The 19825-nt window shown below is 45.2% G+C and overlaps 1 protein-coding gene across 3 annotated transcripts in view; it reads right to left on the reverse strand.

The window, feature by feature from the left end:
- The window catches only part of LOC126094458 (semaphorin-2A-like), an 816626-nt gene that overhangs the window by 96374 nt on the left and 700427 nt on the right, over positions 1 to 19825 (reverse strand). For all 3 annotated transcript variants that reach the window (XM_049908840.1, XM_049908839.1, XM_049908838.1), the window contains one exon: positions 17887 to 18060. In XM_049908840.1, coding sequence (XP_049764797.1) covers positions 17887 to 18060 — 174 coding nt within the window. The remainder of the gene's footprint in view (positions 1 to 17886; positions 18061 to 19825) is intronic.

The following is a 19825-nucleotide window of genomic DNA, read 5'->3' on the forward strand; positions in this document are numbered from 1 at the left end:
CCCAGCAACTACTGAAAAGGTTGCTGCCCCTCTTCAGGAACCACAGGTTTGTCTGGCCTCTCAACAGACACCCCTCCGTTGTGGTTGCACCTACGGTGCGGCTAGCTGTATCGCTGAGGCACGCAAGCCTCCCCACCAACGGTAAGGTCCATGGTTCATGCGTACGGACTTTTTTTCCTATAGTTTGACTAGGCAAGAAGCACAATGGCAGCTACAAATTTTTACGCACAGCACTATCAAGACTAGGCTGTCGTCTTCCTGAATAATAACCACTACCCGAATACTGCACCTCTCAGCCACATTAATGTGACCACCTATCAAAATTCCGAATAACCACCTTTTGCAGCGCAGACACCTGCGAGACATGCAGGAAGAGTGTTATTGAGGTACCGGAATATACGGAGAGGAATGTGCAACTATGACGACTCCTGTGCCGTGGCCAGCTGGGCTAGGTTTTTCGGCTGACGATCCATCGCAAGAACAGCCCACTCAAGGTGGACCTACAGATTCTCGACTGGGTTCAAATCTCTGGAGTTTAAAGGCCAAGAGACTACGCTCATTCCGGTGCTCTTCGAACCGCATACGTATGCTGCGAGCTGTGTGACACGTTGCTTTGCTCTGCTGGTAGATGCCACTGTGCCGAGGAAAAACAAAAATCACGTGGGAGTGAAAATGCACCCCAAGCGTAGCTGCATACTTGTGCTGATTAACTTTGCATTCCTGAACGACGAGATCGTTCAGGAAATACCACAGAAATTGCTGTGTTGGCAGAAGAGCCAACACCGTGTTACGAGAGGAGGCCAAAATGCACGCGTTTCAGCTCACGCAGGCTGGCGTGAGGAGGGAAGAACCATACTGACGTGAGGTCTGAAACATGACAAGCAATGAGTATTCAGAAAGCGGACGTAATTAGTTTGATACTTAACTTTAATCCATTAATGATGAACGTCGCTCTTGACGGTAAGTGATTCACAATATTGTCTGTTCAGAATTCATTCTAAGTACTGAATATGGCGCCTTGCTAGGTCGTAGCAAATGACGTAGCTGAAGGCTATGCTAACTATCGTCTCTGCAAATGAGAGCGTATGTAGGCAGTGAACCATCGCTAGCAAAGTCGGCTGTGCAACTGGGCGAGTGCTAGGGAGTCTCTAGACTAGACCTGCCATGTGGCGGCGCTCGGTCTGCAATTACTGATAGTGGCGACACGCGGGTCCGACGTATACTAACGGACCGCGGCCGATTTAAAGGTTACCACCTAGCAAGTGTGGTGTCTGGCGGTGACACGACAGAAACATTCCCCAGTCCGTAACGCTCCCTCCTCCAGCTGGGGCCTTTCCGGCGATGTTGGCCGGCGCTTAGCTTCAGGCGTTTCATTCCCTACACGGCAATGGCCGTCTGTCAACTGGAAAAATCTCCTTTCGCTATTGTTTGAACGCCCAGTTGCGGTACTGGTGTGAAAATTCCAGCCTTCGTCGTCTATGAACACATCAGTCAGCATGGGTGCATGAACAAGGGCGTCCTGCAGAAACCCATATACAGCGGCCAGTCGTTGAGGAAACACTAGGTAGCCCTTGTTCATCGGGGCGGTCAGTAGTTCAACAGCTGCACTTCTGCTCATCCGTACACTTTCCCACAACCATCGTTCACCCCTCACACCTATGGGCCGTGGGACACCACACTTGCCTCGGCGCCAGTTTTGGATAAAACCATTTTGCCACCCAGGGTATACTTTAATCACGGCAGCATGCGTGCTGTTTACACACTCACCCGTTTCGGAAGTGATTCCAACGCCCGGAAACCAACGATCACGCTTAACATATCCTCCAGAGCTTTTGCTGCCACTTGTCGTCTATCGGTGTTTATTGCAGATTGACGTCGAACATAGGCGGTGGTCTCACTAATAATGTGACTGGAATGTGTACTTGAGCTCAAATGGTTCAAATGGCTCTGAGCACTATGGGACTTAACATCTGTTGTCATCAGTCCCCTAGAACTTAGAACTACTTAAACCTAACTAACCTAAGGACATCACACACATCCATGCCCGAGGCAGCATTCGAACCTGCGACCATAGCGATCACGCGGTTCTAGACTGAAGCGCCTTTAACCGCACGGCCACACCGGCCGGCCACTTGAGCTCAGTCCACATTGTTAATACCTCTTCATTTTCTGCGTTGTCTGATGATTTAATTCGAGGAATCGCGTATAATTAACTATGCAGCTTCTTGAATTCTGGGCCAACATCTTACACACATATTATTTCTCCCTTGCTATATCCAGTTACCTAATGTTGCTTCTTAGTAATTACTATAACTCCTATACTTTCATCTTCCCCAGTACTCATTACTACATATCAGTGACTCGCTACTCTACCATTACCTAGTGCATTCATTTTTATTTGTTGTTCTGTGAATTCGGCTGTATGACGTCTGTTCATTCTACATAATTATTCCGCTACGCCCTTTTTACTTTAAGAGAGAAGAGCGATGTCGTCTGATAAGGTTAACATTTGTTTTATTTTATCCACATGTTAAATGTGTGTTGTTGTTCATCACCTGCCACTTCGGCGACCATGGACGTAATCTACGTTGGAATGTAGTTACTGATATTTAAGAATTTATTCTTCTCTCTAGCCAATAGTTCGAGTTATGATGACAACAGTCATGCGCAATCGAATTTACTTCCTTCCGAGAAGATGCCTCAAAACAAAGTTTCAAAGTAATCAGGACGTATCTTCGATGCTGTGCTTTCAAACTGCTTCAAACGTAGCACAACTAGCGATTTCACATCTGTTATGTTGTGAAGGCAGTCTACAAGACGTTGCCCGTGTCGAAGTGTTAAAATTTCGGAATCAAATTATCCATGTGCTGCTTGTAAACGTGACAATAGAAAGCAGCATGTGATATTTGTTATTACGTGACTATCAGATACAGTCTACAAAAACATCTTGTGAAGCCATGATAAAATTTTGATCTTATGTAAAGACTACCTACTGATTCTAAAATCATAACAAACGGTAAGTTTTCACCAATCTGAATTAAATTCAAAAGGAACTATTAGGTACTCTAGTCACGTGATGCAGTACAATGGAATGATAATTGACTGCACTCCGAAATGCTATGATAATATGGGTAAAGGGCGAATTTTTCAATCTCTGGAAAAGCAACCTGGAGCATTCATTTTGCTGCTAAGATACTGGGAGGCTGGAGTTCGTCAACGAAAAAAGTGACGTAAGAAATAATTATACAAACCATGATGAAATTATGGTGTATTATTCCCTCCTGAAAAGCAACTGCGTTGTAGAACTTTCCACTATTTCCTCAGCTCTGTGAGTTTACGTTGCTACTATACCACTTATATTCCCGCACCAAGTGGAAACGTTGAAACATGAGTTTTGTTAACACCTATAATTCAAAAAGCAGGTACCAATTCTTGTAGTAGTATATGATGTTATGTACAGTACAAATGGCATGTAAAAGATACTACTGGCAGAATATATCATGTCATTCGTCCACAGTGATCGCTTTGATTTACAGCGCAGTTCCATCGAGTTATATATCACCCTCACAAAGGCTAGCGCAGAGCTTTATCGGAGCGAAATAACATTTGCTAGCAACACACATGTCACCTGTCGACTACTGCCGGTGACAGCATATGTGACAAGAACTGCAATCGTTGGAGCGACACAGAATTTTGCGTTTGGTGGCAGTTTCTTTTCGAATGACGTCAATTGTGTGTCCCGCTGGTCGCTGCGCAATAACACAGTGTTCATAAGAACTACGTAAAGCATCTTGCTATCACAAAAACATGGTAAAGTGTCATACAATGGAATCTTGTCTAATGTACATATCCACATGCACGCTATGTATCACTGAATGGAAAAGAAGGAAATTCGAGAAACTCGCTGTCTGGTTTCCTTCACTGGACCAGAAAATGGACTGTAGTCCCCGCTGGATCCCTCCAGCGTTAAGACAAATGTCAGGATAGTTGAAGTAGTACGCAGATTTTTTAGATGACTTCATCAGCTGTGCTATTTAGGACAACACTTATTTATTATAATGGATCCTGTAAAAAATAGCACAATCCATGGCGAATACGAACACCTAAAAATAATCTTCGAGACTAAGACTAAGAACAAAAATACGCTACTGGCCATTAAAATTGCTACACCACGAAGATGACTTGCTACATACACGAAATTTAACCTACAGGAAGAAGATTCTGTGATATGCAAATTATTAGCTTTTCAGAGCATTCACACAAGGTTGGCGCCGGTGGCGACACCTACAACGTGCTGACATGAGGAAAGTTTCCAACCGATTTCTCATACACAAATAGCAGTTGACCGGTGTTGCCTGATGAAACGTTGTTGTGATGCCTCGTGTAAGGAGGAGAAATGCGTATCGTTTCCGACTTTGATAAAGGTCAGATTGTAGCCTATCGCGATTGCGGTTTATCGTATCGCGACATTGCTGCTAGCGTTGGTCGAGATCCAATGACTGTTAGCAGAATATGGAAACGGTGGGTTCAGGAGGGTAATACGGAAAGCCGTGCTGGATCCCACCGGCCTCGTATCACTAGCAGTCGAGATGACAGGCATCTTATCCGCATGGCTGTAACGGATCGTGCAGCCACGTCTCGATCCCTGAGTCAACAGATGGGGACGTTTGCAAGACAACAACCATCTGCACGAACAGTTCGAAGACGTTTGCAGCAGCATGGACTATCAGCTCGGAGACCATGGCTGCGGTTACCCTTGACGCTACATCACAGACAGGAGCGCCGGAGATGGTGTACTCAACGACGAACCTGGATGCACGAATGGCAAAACGTCATTTTTTCGGATGAATCCAGGTTCTGCTTACGGCATCATGATGGTCGCATCCGTGTTTGGCGACATCGCGGTGAACGTACATTGGAAGCGTGTATTCGTCATCGCCATACTGGCGTATCACCCGGCATGATGGTATGGGGTGTCATTGTTTACACGTCTCGGCCACCTCTTGTTCGCATTGACGGTACTTTGAACAGTGGACGTTACATTTCAGGTGTGTTACGACCCGTAGCTCTACCCTTCAATCGATCCCTGCGAAACCCTACATTTCAGCAGGATAATGCACGGCCTCATGTTGTAGGTCTTGTACGGGCCTTTCTGGATACAGAAAATGTTCGACTGCTGCCCTGGCCAGTACAGATCTGTCACTAATTGGAAACGTGTGGTCAATGGTGGCCGAGCAACTGCCTCGTCACAATGCCCCAGTCACTACTTTTGATAAACTGTGGTATCGTGTTGAAGCTGCATGGGCAGCTGTACCTGTACACGCCATCCAAGCTCTGTTTGACTCAATGCCCAGGCTTATCAAGGCCGTTATTACGGCCAGAGGTGGTTGTTCCGGGTACTGATTTCTCAGGATCTATGCACCCACATTGCGTGAAAATGTAATCACATGTTAGTTCTAATATATTATATTTGTCCAATGAATACCCGTTTATCACCTGCATTTCTTCTTGGCGTAGCAATTTTAATGGCCAGTAGTGTAACATTTCGCAGATACGGGTGACGAAAGTACAAGAAAAAATATGTAGCCCTTATAGCTGAAAAGAGTAAGTAAAATTCCTACACTAACAATTTATGAAAAAATTATCGGCTTCGAAATGATAATATTCCTCCGGATGATCATGTGAACTGGCACCCAGACCTCGTGTGTAGTCTTTAAATCATATAGCGTAGAATAGAGAACACGAAACTCTAATTTAAGAAAAAGATACGAAAAACGTCAACGATAATATGCCGAAAATGCTCATAAGGGGGACCTATGATCACATGGTAGCAAAACGCTCAAATCCTTCTAGACCTCTAACGTCAAAGCCTTTGGTAACAGCCGAAATGCGTCTGGGATAATGAGTGTTAAAACTGCAACATAAAAGGCGCTTAATTTCTAAACGACTGTTAATGCAGCTCCTGGGAAAAACTATTAACCCAAAAAACTTATTTTAGAATTATTAGTTAGTTTTACTGTTTCCGTCATTGATGGAGTGTTTTAATGTCATGAGGCACTTTTCTAGGCCTGGCAGAAATTCGTTCTAGTATCGAAAAGAAACTGAATCTGTACTACGTTATTGATCACACATGTTTATTGTCAGTTGCATTAAAATTTTTGATTTAGTGTGGGTTTACCTTCCAACTGACAACAAAAATAATTACTCAGAATATGTTAAACAGTTCACCACATAATCTACAGCCGGCCGATGTGGCCGTGGGGTTCTAGGCGCTTCAGTATGGAACCGCGTGACCGCTACGGTCGCAGGTTCGAATCCTGCCTCGGGCATGGATGTGTGTGATGTCCTTAGGTTAGTTACGTTTAATTAGTTCTAAGTTCTAGGTGACTGATGACCTCAGAAGTTAAGTCGCATAGTGCTCAGAGCCATTTGAATCATTTTTGAACCACATAATCTACGTTTCCCATTGTCGCGATCTCTCTATTCAATAATAATTTATGTTTTGTGTTACATTACGTAAACATTTGTTTCTAATATAAGATGTGCAGCAGGAGGCAATATTGAACAGGTGCAAGGTGTTTAGGGCTCGGCGATGTGGAAAATTCTAGTTGTTTTCAGGCGACCATATTCAGAATATTTCTACTTCTGTCAGCAATATCGCAAGAGTTATAAATATGAGAAAACAGCATTTCCTTTACTTTGCCATGTGTCGCGTAAAGCGAAAATGGATCAGACGTAAGGTTTCTGATAGTACTGGAAGTAAAATGTCAACAACACATCCATGCACTCTCACCTATTCGAAACGTACAACAGGGGTGCCGACGTTCATATTCGTTTAAAACCTATAAAAATATATATACATGTTTCAAAGTTCTAATGTCCTTCAAAGTTCAATGTGTACAGCCCATTCCCGGCGATGTGGAAGTTGTGGGATGGCCTTAGCAGCGACGGTTGCCTTGATAGAGTGGAGCGGCCTGTCGTCCGACGAATCTCCGTAACTCTCTCTGTTAGCGAACCTTTGATACTAGGAAAGAGCGGATGAGCAAATTTCATACATTTTTTATCGACGAATAAGCTGCGGATGATTGGACCAAGACCGATAGCAAGACTCGCAGGAACAAGCAGAACCAACTCGACCGCTGCATTGAGAGACAGAAGAAAAATTTTACAAGATGCGGGAAGGAGATGTACAAGTCGATTCCCGACATGTCACCGAACGACGACTGACCAAAGACGAACAGTCTTTCCTTCAAAAAGGAGGGAACTTCTCTATCATCCCGAGAACTATAACTATACGGGATATAATTGCTGATATCGAGGCAGTCTTTCGTACCCCTCCATGTGAAAGAGTTGAGGGAATACGCACGGAAACCGCCAAAATACGGCGCCGGAGAATCCCACCAGCTTGCAACCTGATAAAAGAAGAGTTACAAGCTAACAAAAGTCTTAACACCGACAAGGATACATTGGCATTGCCTGCCGAGAAGAGAACTGGAATCGTCGTAATGAAGACCGAAGATTATGAGAAGTAGGTCTGTGACCTGTTAGATCGGACGACATAGCGAAAACTAGGAGCAGATCCTAGGCATCGGATCACATTGAATGAGAAACGGCTAATGAAGGCATCTTTTCTGTCGGCGGAGCCCTACCATCTCGGCTGTTTGTATTACCAAAAGATCCGTAAGAATAGTGTTCCATTAAGACCGACTGTTTGCGCTCCTCACTCACCGACGTATAAACTGGCGAAACAGTTGGCCTCTCTGCTCCAGCCAAGCGTAGGAAACACTGACACATACATGAAGGACTCAAGACATTTCAATGCGGAGCTGAAGAAAGTAAAACTTGGACCAAACGACATCCTGGTCATCTTTGATGTTGTTTCTTCGTTTACCAAAGTGCCATTCACTGATTCTCTGGAGTATATTGGTTCCATTTTCCCGCAAGACGTCACGAAGCTCTTTTGCGCGTCTCGTCACGAGCTATTCCATGTGGAACGGCAACTTCTACGAACAGCTGGAAAGTGTCGCCAAGGGTACTCCATTTACTCCAGTGGTGGCCAATTTTTTCATGGAACATTTCGAAGGACAGGCCCTTGACTTGGCACTTTATGAACCTAAGGTTTGGTACAGACACGTCGATGATACCTCCGTTGTGTGAAGTCACGATGAGGAATTGTTCGGTGACTTCCTAAGACACTTGAACAGCCTCCGTGTCAACATAAAATTTACCATTGGAGATAGAAAAGGACAACAGCTACCAATTCTTGATAACTTCGAGAAATGCATCATAGCGCACTGTGCTGTCTTACAATATCTTTATTCACTACCAGTTTCGATCATGGACCATCTTCACAGCGCAAAAATATCTATTGTGACAACTTCACATGCCATAGTGTTATTTAACCAGAGAAGTATACACCACTGCTGACTTGAAAACATTAAAACGATACTTAACGCCATAATCCTGGCTTAACCAACCAGAAAACATTGAAAACAGGAAAATGTGTAACTGCAGTTGTGTGTTAACCTACTGGGAATTGTGCCTGAGCAACGGTGCCTTGCACTTGCTGCTGTTACATGTTTTCCTGTTTTTAATGTTTTCTGCTTGCTTGAGCCGGCATTATTTCGTTAAGTATCATTTTGATGTTTTCAAGTCAGCAGAGGTATACACTTTTCTGATTAAATAGCATGTATGACATGCGAAGTTGCTACAGTAGATATTTTTCCACTGTGAAAATAGTCCATTGTCGAAACCGGTGGTGAATAAATATCTTGTAAGATAGCACAGTATGTTACCACTCATTCCTCCAAGTATGTATATGTTGCAGATAGTCGTCTGAAAAAAAAAAAAATATATTTCTAGATAAATTGATCACGAGGGATGGTGAAAACCTGGGACAAAGCCCGTATCGAAAATCAACACACAGGGATCGATACCTGCAGAAAAGAGGCATGGTTAAGGGGTTCGTAACGCGAGCAAGACCGATGTGTGGCTGCAGCACATCAGACGAGAGATCCAACACCTAGACAGCTTTCTGAGGACCAACAGGTACTCCACCAATGACATAAGAAGTATCACTCGATGAAGTATCGGAAAAAGAAATGTCAGGTTGTAAGTAGGCTGTTTATGTATTCTTATTGGCAACGTTACGTAGCGCTCTGTATGAAAATCACTGGCTGTGCTGTGTGCAGTCTGTGGCTAGTTTGCATTGTTGTCTGCCATTGTAGTGTTGGGCAGCGGCAGCTGGATGTGAACAGCGCGTAGCATTGCGCAGTTGGAGGTGAGCCGCCAGCAGTGGTGGATGTGGGGAGAGAAATGGCGGAGTTTTGATATTTGTAAGAGTGGATGTTATGAACTGATATATATATTATGACTATTAAGGTAAATACAATGTTTGTTCTCTACAAAAATCTTTCATTTGCTAACTATGCCTATCAGTAGTTAGTGCCTTCAGTAGTTTGGATCTTTTATTTAGCTGGCAGTAGTGGTGCTCGCTGTATTGCAGTAGTTCAAGTAACAAAGATTTTTCTGAGGTAAGTGAGTTGTGAAAGGTATAGGTTAATGTTAGTCAGGGCCATTCTTTTGTAGGGATTTTTGAAAGTCAGATTGCGTTGCGCTAAAAAAAATATTGTGTGTCAGTTTAAGCACAGTCGTGTATAATTGTTTTAAGGGGACGTTTCAAGGTACGGCCTTTCTGGCAAACTTCCCACGGTGAAGGTCAGATTCAGGCGTATATTGCGCAAACACTGCGTAAAGACTACTTATAAACCGATAAAGAAGATTAAAGACTGTCTCAGGTCGGCAAAAGAGAAAAGCGACCCACTTGCAGTATCGGGAATATACCGTATACCATGCATATGTGGAGAAGTCTGCCGCGCGGAGTGGACGCGCGGTTTGAGGCGCCATGCATGGACCGCCCAGCCTCTCCCACCGGAGGTTCAATTCCTCCCTCGGGCATGGATGTATGTGTTTTTCTTAGCATAAGTTAGTTTAAGTAGTGTGTAAGACTAGGGACCGACGACCTCAGCAGTTTGGTCCCTTAGGAATTCACACACATTTAAACATTTTGTGGAGAAGTCTAGGTTGGAATGACTGGACGATCAATCAACACCAGGATCACTGAAAATAAGCGGCACTGTAGGTTGGGGCATGTAGAGAAATTGATTGAGGCGGGGGACGCGCTATGCGAGACCAACCACATAGTGAAAGTCGCCGACATGGAAGTTCTTGCGGTAGAGAAGAGCTATTACACCCGCTTGTTCAGGGAAGCTACAGAAATACACAAACATGTCAATAGCTTCAAGAAGAAACTAGAAAGCCTCAAAATGAACGGATTCTAGATTCCCGTGCAGCAGAGAAGGACCGTTGCAGGCAGCATGTGGAGAACCGCAGCGGTAATGACTACGGGAAAGCCCTAGGGCACCAGGTACAATTGTTCCTCAAAATAAATCAGTCCTAGCAAACGATTAAAAGAGCTGAAGTAATAAGCTTCGAAAAATCAATGAAACTGAGTGCAAAAATAATAACGAAGAGATCTAAAACAACTTGGGAACTTTTATAGGAGAAAAGCAGAGTGGCTTTGACAAGGAGAGACCATCTACAGACAACACATTTCCTTTTAACAAATAATCTTGAAAGAATGTAATTTTACCAGCAATGACACATACCTTTTATAGATTTTGTCGACGTTTTTATAAGGTTAACAAAAAAAACTCTGGTCACTTAATGGCCATACCAGGTGTTAACACTAGTGAAAATCATTTGTAGATAGGGAGAAATACAGGATAATAGACATATAAATACCGACGACATTTTAACTTACAACTTTGTGTGGTAAAAGCCCCATTAGCATCAACCATCTACACTTATTAAAAGTAAACAAAAATAACCTAATGTAAAATTGATACTACAGTTGGTCTTCCAGGAAACGGGTGAAGATTTACAATATTTACAATAGGCACCAGTTAAAATATGTGTGTACAGAAAATGTCAGGGTTTCTAAAGAAAAGACGTTCTGGGGTGATAAAAATCAAAAAAGAACACAAATCGTTTTATAAGTCAGTTCCTGGCCAAGTGACATCCTTACACTATCTGGGATGTCGAGTTGGCCACGATAGTGATCAACATATTAAATGAAATTAGCGAAATTTTGAAATATGTGTGAAACACCAATCACGGCCCTCTCCTCTCCCACCACACATCGAGATCCATGGGCGTTGCCATGATAGAGTGGCTTGTGTGTCGTAACTATACAGAGGGCCGTATGACAGGCGCTACCACATCATGGATATATATGTGGAGAGACAAGACTAAAACATAAAACATTATTCCTGAAGAGGAGCAACAGTCTTCAGCAGTTGCAAGGGCAACGGACTGGGTGATTGACTAATTGGGTTTTGTAACATTAGTCAACATGGCCTTGTAAACGATTGCGAGGAATGGGGAAACTACAGGTGTTATATATTAGGAGGACATACAGCTATCTTTATAGAGGAGAGAGCTGCATAGAAGCAAACTTCCGACTGAAGACCACAATTAACAGACACAGGCACTACTATCCGTTGTATGCAAAAGAAGAGACCAGTCGTGACAAGGGAATGAAATTTTGTAGAGCTATCGCTCTCCCAGCGGTTATAAAAAGTACTGAGGTTAGTTTCCCAGAAAAAGAACACTGAGTAGAATATAGAGCGCTCAAATGAAGTACATGAGAAGGTCAAGCGTCTGCTTTAGAGACGATCATATACGAAACGAAACTCTGCGTCAAGAACTGTTACTGGATGCAACTGAATCTGGCACAAATACGTACAAGGGCGGACAATTTTTATAATTATTGACCAAATGGAAGAAGAGACAGGGCTAAAGTCTGGTTCTGAACGTCTGTTTGTGAAGGTGGCGTAAGCATAAAGCTTAATGCAGGAAATGTAGACATGTAGAAGAAGAAGGACTGTGTGTAAAAAATGAATGACGTTCCATTAATTCTGTAGAAGTGGGTCATTGGTTTTTTTGTAATAATTCCGTCACTTTTTTACAGAGGTTTGTCGTTGACTACATACAGCCGTCCATCACTTGCCTGATTGCGAATATCACTTGATACGTCCTGAAAACTTGTTAACATTGTTGTACACCACTGGCATACAGAAAGTAAACAAACATCACGGTGACTGCCTGCAGGTTTGGTTTTTTTCGCCCACATAATAACGAATCACTGTGCGCACTTCTTAGTCGATAGAAGTTTTGCTTTGTAACTCAAGGAGTACGGTTTTTAAATGTTAGGCTTCTACAGTTGAATTGTTGCAAGATACCTACTGGCCTCCGGTAAAAGGCTTTATGTTTGTTCTTTCTAGTGCTGCAAGAAAAACTGCCCTCGAATATACACGTCTGGTATAGCCAGGTTACTTAAAAGAACTTGGTCTGACTGCTTCGCACGAAAGAGAGAAATGAGACGCTTGACCAGGCTTCGCATTAACTTTCATAGTTCTTCAATAATGAATTCTTTTCTTTCCTAACAAATCTCTGCTAAAAAAATAAAACAAAACACCAATCTTATTGCACAGATTATTGCCATATCAGATACTTTATTAATTGATTAAGATGTTTTTTCTGTGTGGTTATATTATTAAGGAAGGCGCAAATTCGAGGTTAACGCAGAAAATAACATAGACTGCATTCCGAAACATGTGTTTCGTGACTCGGTCTGCCGGCGTGACTCGGTCTGACAGCTACAGACATTTCCGCACAAGATGCGTAACCGAAGTTAATAAGACCGAACGAGCAAGAGCGAACGAGGATTCTCTCTGGTACAAACGGTAGGCAAGCGCGATCCAACAGCATTCGGTCGTGCTGTCGGTCTTTTAGCAAACCTTCAAAGAAGTTCTCTTCCTCTCCAATTCGGAGCTTGCACAATAGAAAACTTTCGTCTTCCGTCTCGTCTGCTTTACTTGTTGATTTCAGATGCGTGAGCGACAGATTGGTCAGATGAGAACGGAATGTTGCGGACAAAAGAAAGTAGATTCCCTAGGGATCCGTGACAGCAATAGCAATAATGCCGAAAAAAAAACCATCGGTAGAAAACCACAGGAGTACTGGGGACGTGGAAAGGCAGTAAGTTCATTCTATGCTTGCATCAGTCTGGAACGGAGTGAGAAAGCACAAACTTTATATTTTTGTTCGCTAATAGTACAATAAATTTCTTTTAAGGTAAACAAGAGAGAATATGTATAAGGCTGACTAAAATTAAAAATATAGGAAGCACCTGATCATTCTCTTTGCTGACGTTCATGGATCTGTAATTACACGGTTCATATAGTAGTTCTGTGTTAGAGCTCTTTGCTGATAAATAAAGCTGGCTTATTAGGAAACAACCTATGTGACCTAAAACTGTATAGTCGATATTATCAGGTAGACTACGTGACAGGTCGTATATGTTTCATATTTCATTAGCCCTTCTTTATTGTCATTATCTTCATTTAAAGTACTTTAATAAAATTCTAGAAGCACCTGGCATATGTCACTGCAGACATCAGGAAGTATCAGAGTTGCAGCAGTTACTGAAAAGTCTAACAACCACTAACGTAAATAGCTACAGTCGCTAACGACCAGAGTATGAGTGCTGGTATTTCTTGAGGTTACGTTGATCGTCAGTAATAAGTGTTCTGCTTTTAAATTTCGACCTCGGTTGTATTGAAAGACGGCAGAAAGCTTCAAACCGACATATGTGCAAAGTAAGTAATGCTAAGGAAAACTGGAGCTGCAATCCAGTATTAAAGTGCACTACCTTTACGCATTTCCGGTTTATGCATAAATTTGGACACCTAAATTCTTCCCTTCTTACGCTATTTTGCTTGCTTTATCAGAAACATTCCACTCGCCATGAAAGGTAATTCTCTTTGAATATCAAAGCTTTATACCACGGATTACAGGGTGTCCCAGGAGGAATGATCGGCAGTCAGGGATATGACAGACCCGATCATTCGGAGCGAAAAATTCGGTGAAACATAGGCTGTAAAATGCATATCTTAAGAGCTATGAGCACTTCTTCACCTTCGATACTGTAAAACGTATCTCTTCTCCATAACAAATGTTCGTAGTTCTTGCGATACGCATAACAGAGCCCATGTTTAATACACATAATGTTCTTGTTTTGGTCCATACTACATAGTCCCTTACTGTGGAAGGCAAAGAGCTTGCAGGAGAAGAGATTTGTCTCACATTACCACAAATGATTAAGTGCTCATAGATCGTAAGATATGAATTTTAGAGTCTATGCTTCCCGGGGCACAATGTACAGTGCTGTACCCTGTGTGCCGATGATTAGCGCCAATACAAAATAACGCAGCGTTCTTGAGTCACACTCGTTACCTCGTTATTACGTATCCTCTTCCGTTCTCTCTCGTGTGAACGTGTAAGGTGGCAGAATAAATGGTCAGATTCACACCTTACATGAGACCTCTACAAATCTCAGTGAGAAGGTGAAGATGACACCTAAAGTAAATCAACAGTTATGAGAACATTTGCCTATCAATATGTAATGAAAAAAGGGATGACAGTCAATCGACAGTAATTGGCACACCATTCCTATACAATGCATGTCTTTGAGCGGACGGTAAAACAGGGAAAGCGAGTCGGGTCGCTTTTACTTTTGAAAAGCCAGCTCCACAACGGCGTAGCAAAACAGCGCTGCGGGAGTTACACAGGCGACCGATTAAAAGGGTGACAGGAAAGAGGACAGCGAAACCGGGCCTGTTGATTCAAGCTGGAGGGCCGCCTGTAGCGAGGGCATCGGTACAAGGGCAGAGAAGAAGCTTTAGAAAACTGCGTTTCCAAATTCCAACAGGAGACGAACAAAAGCCAGTGACACATTTTCGTCCAGCGAGTGCGACACACGGAAAGGTCAATGTACTTTAGGCATCTAGAACAGGCACAAAACGTCCGATTGGCGGAAACTCTCTAGGAAGGAGAAAAGTACTAAAGTTTCGACGCACTTTGATAGAAGGGACGTTGCGATTGGTACAGGCTGTTTCTACAAAATAAGGGGAACGCTCTTAATGTTCGAGAAAAGCCGTGATGTAAAAAAGAAACCCAAGTGGAGGGAGGCAGTTCTGCCACGAGGGGACAAGAGAGAAATTTTGGTGGTGGACTCTTCTCTGAACTGGCGTCAAGTGCAGAACGGAGTGCTTAACGTTCTGTACGACGCAGAGAAGAAATTGGTGTGGATACTGCAGTCACAGTGGCTGCACTTCAGCTAAAATTAGCTGTAGCAACGTTTAGCTCCAACTATGGAGAAACGAACCAGCCAAATTACTTAATTGTTCTTGCGAGAACTGAGAGGGCACTATAACATGCACGCTGCTTTTTTTTTCTTTATTGTAATTTTTAACACCTTACATAAGGTGGGCTGTCAGCAGCTGAGTACGCCGCTCTTCAGTCTTGAGATTTACAATAAAATAGAGGGGACACAGAGAATACAATCAAAAATGGTGGGCATAACAATGTAGACACCAAAAAACAAAAAAACACAGAGTTGTTCACGCTTGACGAAAAAACATCACTGACACTAGTTGACACGGCGCACAAAACACGGACGGCTGCGACGGAACACGTGAACAGAGGAGGCGTGACGACGAAAGAACACTAAACACAGACGAAGGCACACACACGAGACACTGATGGCGACGATCTCCGGCGCGCGAATGTTCACAGAGCGTGTGCGAGTCCGGGGACCTGCCAAGAGAGGAGGAGGAGGAGGAGGAGGGGGAGTGCGAGAGGGAGAGGGGAGAGTAGAGATGCCATGGGCAGGGGAGAGTGGGGGAGGGGAATCCCGGGGGAAGAGGGGTGGAGGACAGGGGACGGGGGAAAAAGGAAAGAGAAGGGAGGGAGGGTGCCTAAAGGAAAGGAAACAGGGAGTGGGGGGGGAGGATCAAAGTTGATAGGAGGGGTAAATGGAAGGGAGGAGGACATCATCAGGGAGGGGGAGCTGGCGGAAGCCACCTCGGGAGAGGGTAAGGAGGGTGGAGAGATGGAGACCGGGTGGGACGTGGGAATACAGGCGCGGCAACGGGCGGGGGTGGGAGAGGAGCGGGGAGACGAGCGGGTGAGGAGGATCGAGTTTGCGGGAGGTGTACAGGATCCGTATCCTTTCAAGGAAGAGGAGAAGCTGGGGGAAGGGGATGAGATCGTAGAGGATCCGCGTGGGGGAGAGGAGACGGATGCGATAGGCGAGGCGGAGAGCATGGCGTTCAAGGATTTGGAGGGATTTGTAAAAGGGAGGGGGGGCGGAGATCCAAGCCGGATGGGCATAACAAAGGATAGGGCGGATGAGGGATTTATAGGTGTGGAGGATGGTGGAGGGGTCCAGACCCCACGTACGGCCGGAGAGGAGCTTGAGGAGACTGAGGCGGGAGCGTGCCTTGGCTTGGATTGTCCGGAGGTGGGGAGTCCAGGAGAGGCGACGGTCGAGGGTGACGCCAAGGTACTTAAGGGTGGGAGTGAGGGCGATAGGACGGCCATAGATGGTGAGATAGAAATCAAGGAGACGGAACGAATGGGTGGTTTTGCCTACAATGATCGCCTGGGTTTTGGAGGGATTGACCTTGAGCAACCACTGGTTGCACCAAGCGGTGAACCGGTCAAAATGGGATTGGAGAAGGTGTTGGGAGCGCTGCAGGGTGGGGGCAAGGGCAAGGAAGGCGGTGCCATCGGCAAACTGGAGAAGATGGATGGGTGGTGACGGTTGCGGCATGTCCGCCGTGTACAAAAGGTACAGAAGGGGGGAGAGGACGGATCCTTGGGGCACACTGGCAGAGGGGAAAAAGGTGTAGGAATCTGTGTTATGGACGGTGACATAGGAAGGACGGCGGGAGGGAAAGGAGCCGATCAGACGGACGTAGTTAATGGGAAGGGCGAAGGTTTGGAGCTTGAAGAGGAGGCCGGAATGCCATACGCGGTCATAGGCACGTTCGAGGTCCTGCACGCTGCTCCAACCATGCGCGTATATATCGCCACATAATAAGACTAGGACTGAGTACATGTTTTCTCGCATAACGAGAAACATAGGGAAAGTTTCTGCTGGAAAGTTCAGCAAAGGCCAGATTAGTTTTGTAAGAATTTCAGTGGGAGAGAGCGGCCTTGCAGACAGCAGCATGTCGCAGCTTAAGGTAAATGCCGCGTACAGAGGCGTAAACTTAGTTGGTTCACCAACTTGCGCCTACTGTAAACTCGAGCGGCCTTGGGTGATCTTGCGCTCAAATTTGTCACTTGACTAACCATCCACCATAGACTTGATTGTCATCCTAAATAGTACCAAACTTTGAACCGGAATCGGACGATTTTCGTAGTACTGACCAACATCATAATGTATGTGTAGGAGCAATTTTGTAAAGAAACGTCCAACTAAACTTTCATATTGTTGTACTTAGGAGTAATGTAGAGAAACTTCCAATTAAACTTTCATAATATTGAGCTTAAGATTAATGTTCTTTCAGAGAGTTAATATTTAACATTGTTGTGTATAAACTTATTTCAGTTCATGATGTTGGCAAGATGCATTATCCATTGCACTGTTTTTATGTTGGCGAGTTGAAAACTGTGTGAAAAGCTGTAATTTCTTGAGAAATATTGTGACATTAAACTTGTCATTTCTCCTCGAACAGTATTCTCATTTCAAGAATAAGCAAGCAATAACAAAACCCCCGAAACCTTCTAAACGTTTATTCGCATCAGAATGTATCTGAGATAGAGCAGCAATTAAAATGTGAAATAGTAACTAATGGTGACGTCTCCAGTGTTTAATTGCCTTCCAATGTTCGCTGCGCTGTAAACCGGGTCGGAGACGCCCTCACTGCCTTACGAAAGTCCCCCTGGTGGCGCAGCGGACTGCTGTGTACTCACTGGTGCCCGCGTAGAAGACGCTGTAGACGCCGGCTGGCGCCAGCTCAGCCTTGAGTCGGTCCACGACGACGGTGGTGAACACCTCGTCCCTCTTGTAGAACACCGGCTTGCCGTACTCGTGGCCCACGGCAGAGTCCATCAGCGGGTGCGATCGGATGAAGTTGAGCACCGTGTCTGCACGAAAACAAGCAAAATAATTAAAAAGACAATTATTTCAGAATCACAAAGAAATACTGAGGAAACAAATCTTTACTAACTACTGGTATCCATCATCGGGTCCTCATTAGGTACAGTAATACACTACTGGCCATTAAAATTTGTACACCAAGAAGAAATGCACATGATAAATGGGTATTCATTGGACAAATATACACTCCTGGAAATGGAAAAAAGAACACATTGACACCGGTGTGTCAGACCCACCATACTTGCTCCGGACACTGCGAGAGGGCTGTACAAGCAATGATTACACGCACGGCACAGCGGACACACCAGAAACCGCGGTGTTGGCCGTCGAATGGCGCTAGCTGTGCAGCATTTGTGCACCGCCGCCGTCAGTGTCAGCCAGTTTGCCGTGGCATACGGAGCTCCATCGCAGTCTTTAACACTGGTAGCATGCCGCGACAGCGTGGACGTGAACCGTATGTGCAGTTGACGGACTTTGAGCGAGGGCGTATAGTGGGCATGCGGGAGGCCGGGTGGACGTACCGCCGAATTGCTCAACACGTGGGGCGTGAGGTCTCCACAGTACATCGATGTTGTCGCCAGTGGTCGGCGGAAGGTGCACGTGCCCGTCGACCTGGGACCGGACCGCAGCGACGCACGGATGCACGCCAAGACCGTAGGATCCTACGCAGTGCCGTAGGGGACCGCACCGCCACTTCCCAGCAAATTAGGGACACTGTTGCTCCTGGAGTATCGGCGAGGACCATTCGCAACCGTCTCCATGAAGCTGGGCTACGGTCCCGCACACCGTTAGGCCGTCTTCCGCTCACGCCCCAACATCGTGCAGCCCGCCTCCAGTGGTGTAGCGACAGGCGTGAATGGAGGGACGAATGGAGACGTGTCGTCTTCAGTGATGAGAGTCGCTTCTGCCTTGGTGCCAATGATGGTCGTATGCGTGTTTGGCGCCCTGCAGGTGAGCGCCACAATCAGGACTGCATACGACCGAGGCACACAGGGCCAACACCCGGCATCATGGTGTGGGGAGCGATCTCCTACACTGGCCGTACACCACTGGTGATCGTCGAGGGGACACTGAATAGTGCACGGTACATCCAAACCGTCATCGAACTCATCGTTCTACCATTCCTAGACCGGCAAGGGAACTTGCTGTTCCAACAGGACAATGCACGTCCGCATGTATCCCGTGCCACCCAACGTGCTCTAGAAGGTGTAAGTCAACTACCCTGGCCAGCAAGATCTCCGGATCTGTCCCCCATTGAGCATGTTTGGGACTGGATGAAGCGTCGTCTCACGCGGTCTGCACGTCCAGCACGAACGCTGCTCCAACTGAGGCGCCAGGTGGAAATGGCATGGCAAGCCGTTCCACAGGACTACATCCAGCATCTCTACGATCGTCTCCATGGGAGAATAGCAGCCTGCATTGCTGCGAAAGGTGGATATACACTGTACTAGTGCCGACATTGTGCATGCTCTGTTGCCTGTGTCTATGTGCCTGTGGTTCTGTCAGTGTGATCATGTGACGTATCTGACCCCAGGAATGTGTCAATAAAGTTTCCCCTTCCTGGGACAATAATTCACGGTGTTCTTATTTCAATTTCCAGGAGTGTATTATACTAGGACATGTGATTACATTTTCACCCCATTTGGGTGCATAGATACTCAGAAATCAGGACACAGAACAACCACCTCTGGCCGTAATAACGGCATTGATATGCCTGGGCATTGAGTCACACAGAGCTTGGATGGCGTGTAC

The sequence above is a fragment of the Schistocerca cancellata genome, chromosome 8 (assembly GCF_023864275.1).
Source record: "Schistocerca cancellata isolate TAMUIC-IGC-003103 chromosome 8, iqSchCanc2.1, whole genome shotgun sequence".
NCBI classification, from domain to species: domain Eukaryota; kingdom Metazoa; phylum Arthropoda; class Insecta; order Orthoptera; family Acrididae; genus Schistocerca; species Schistocerca cancellata.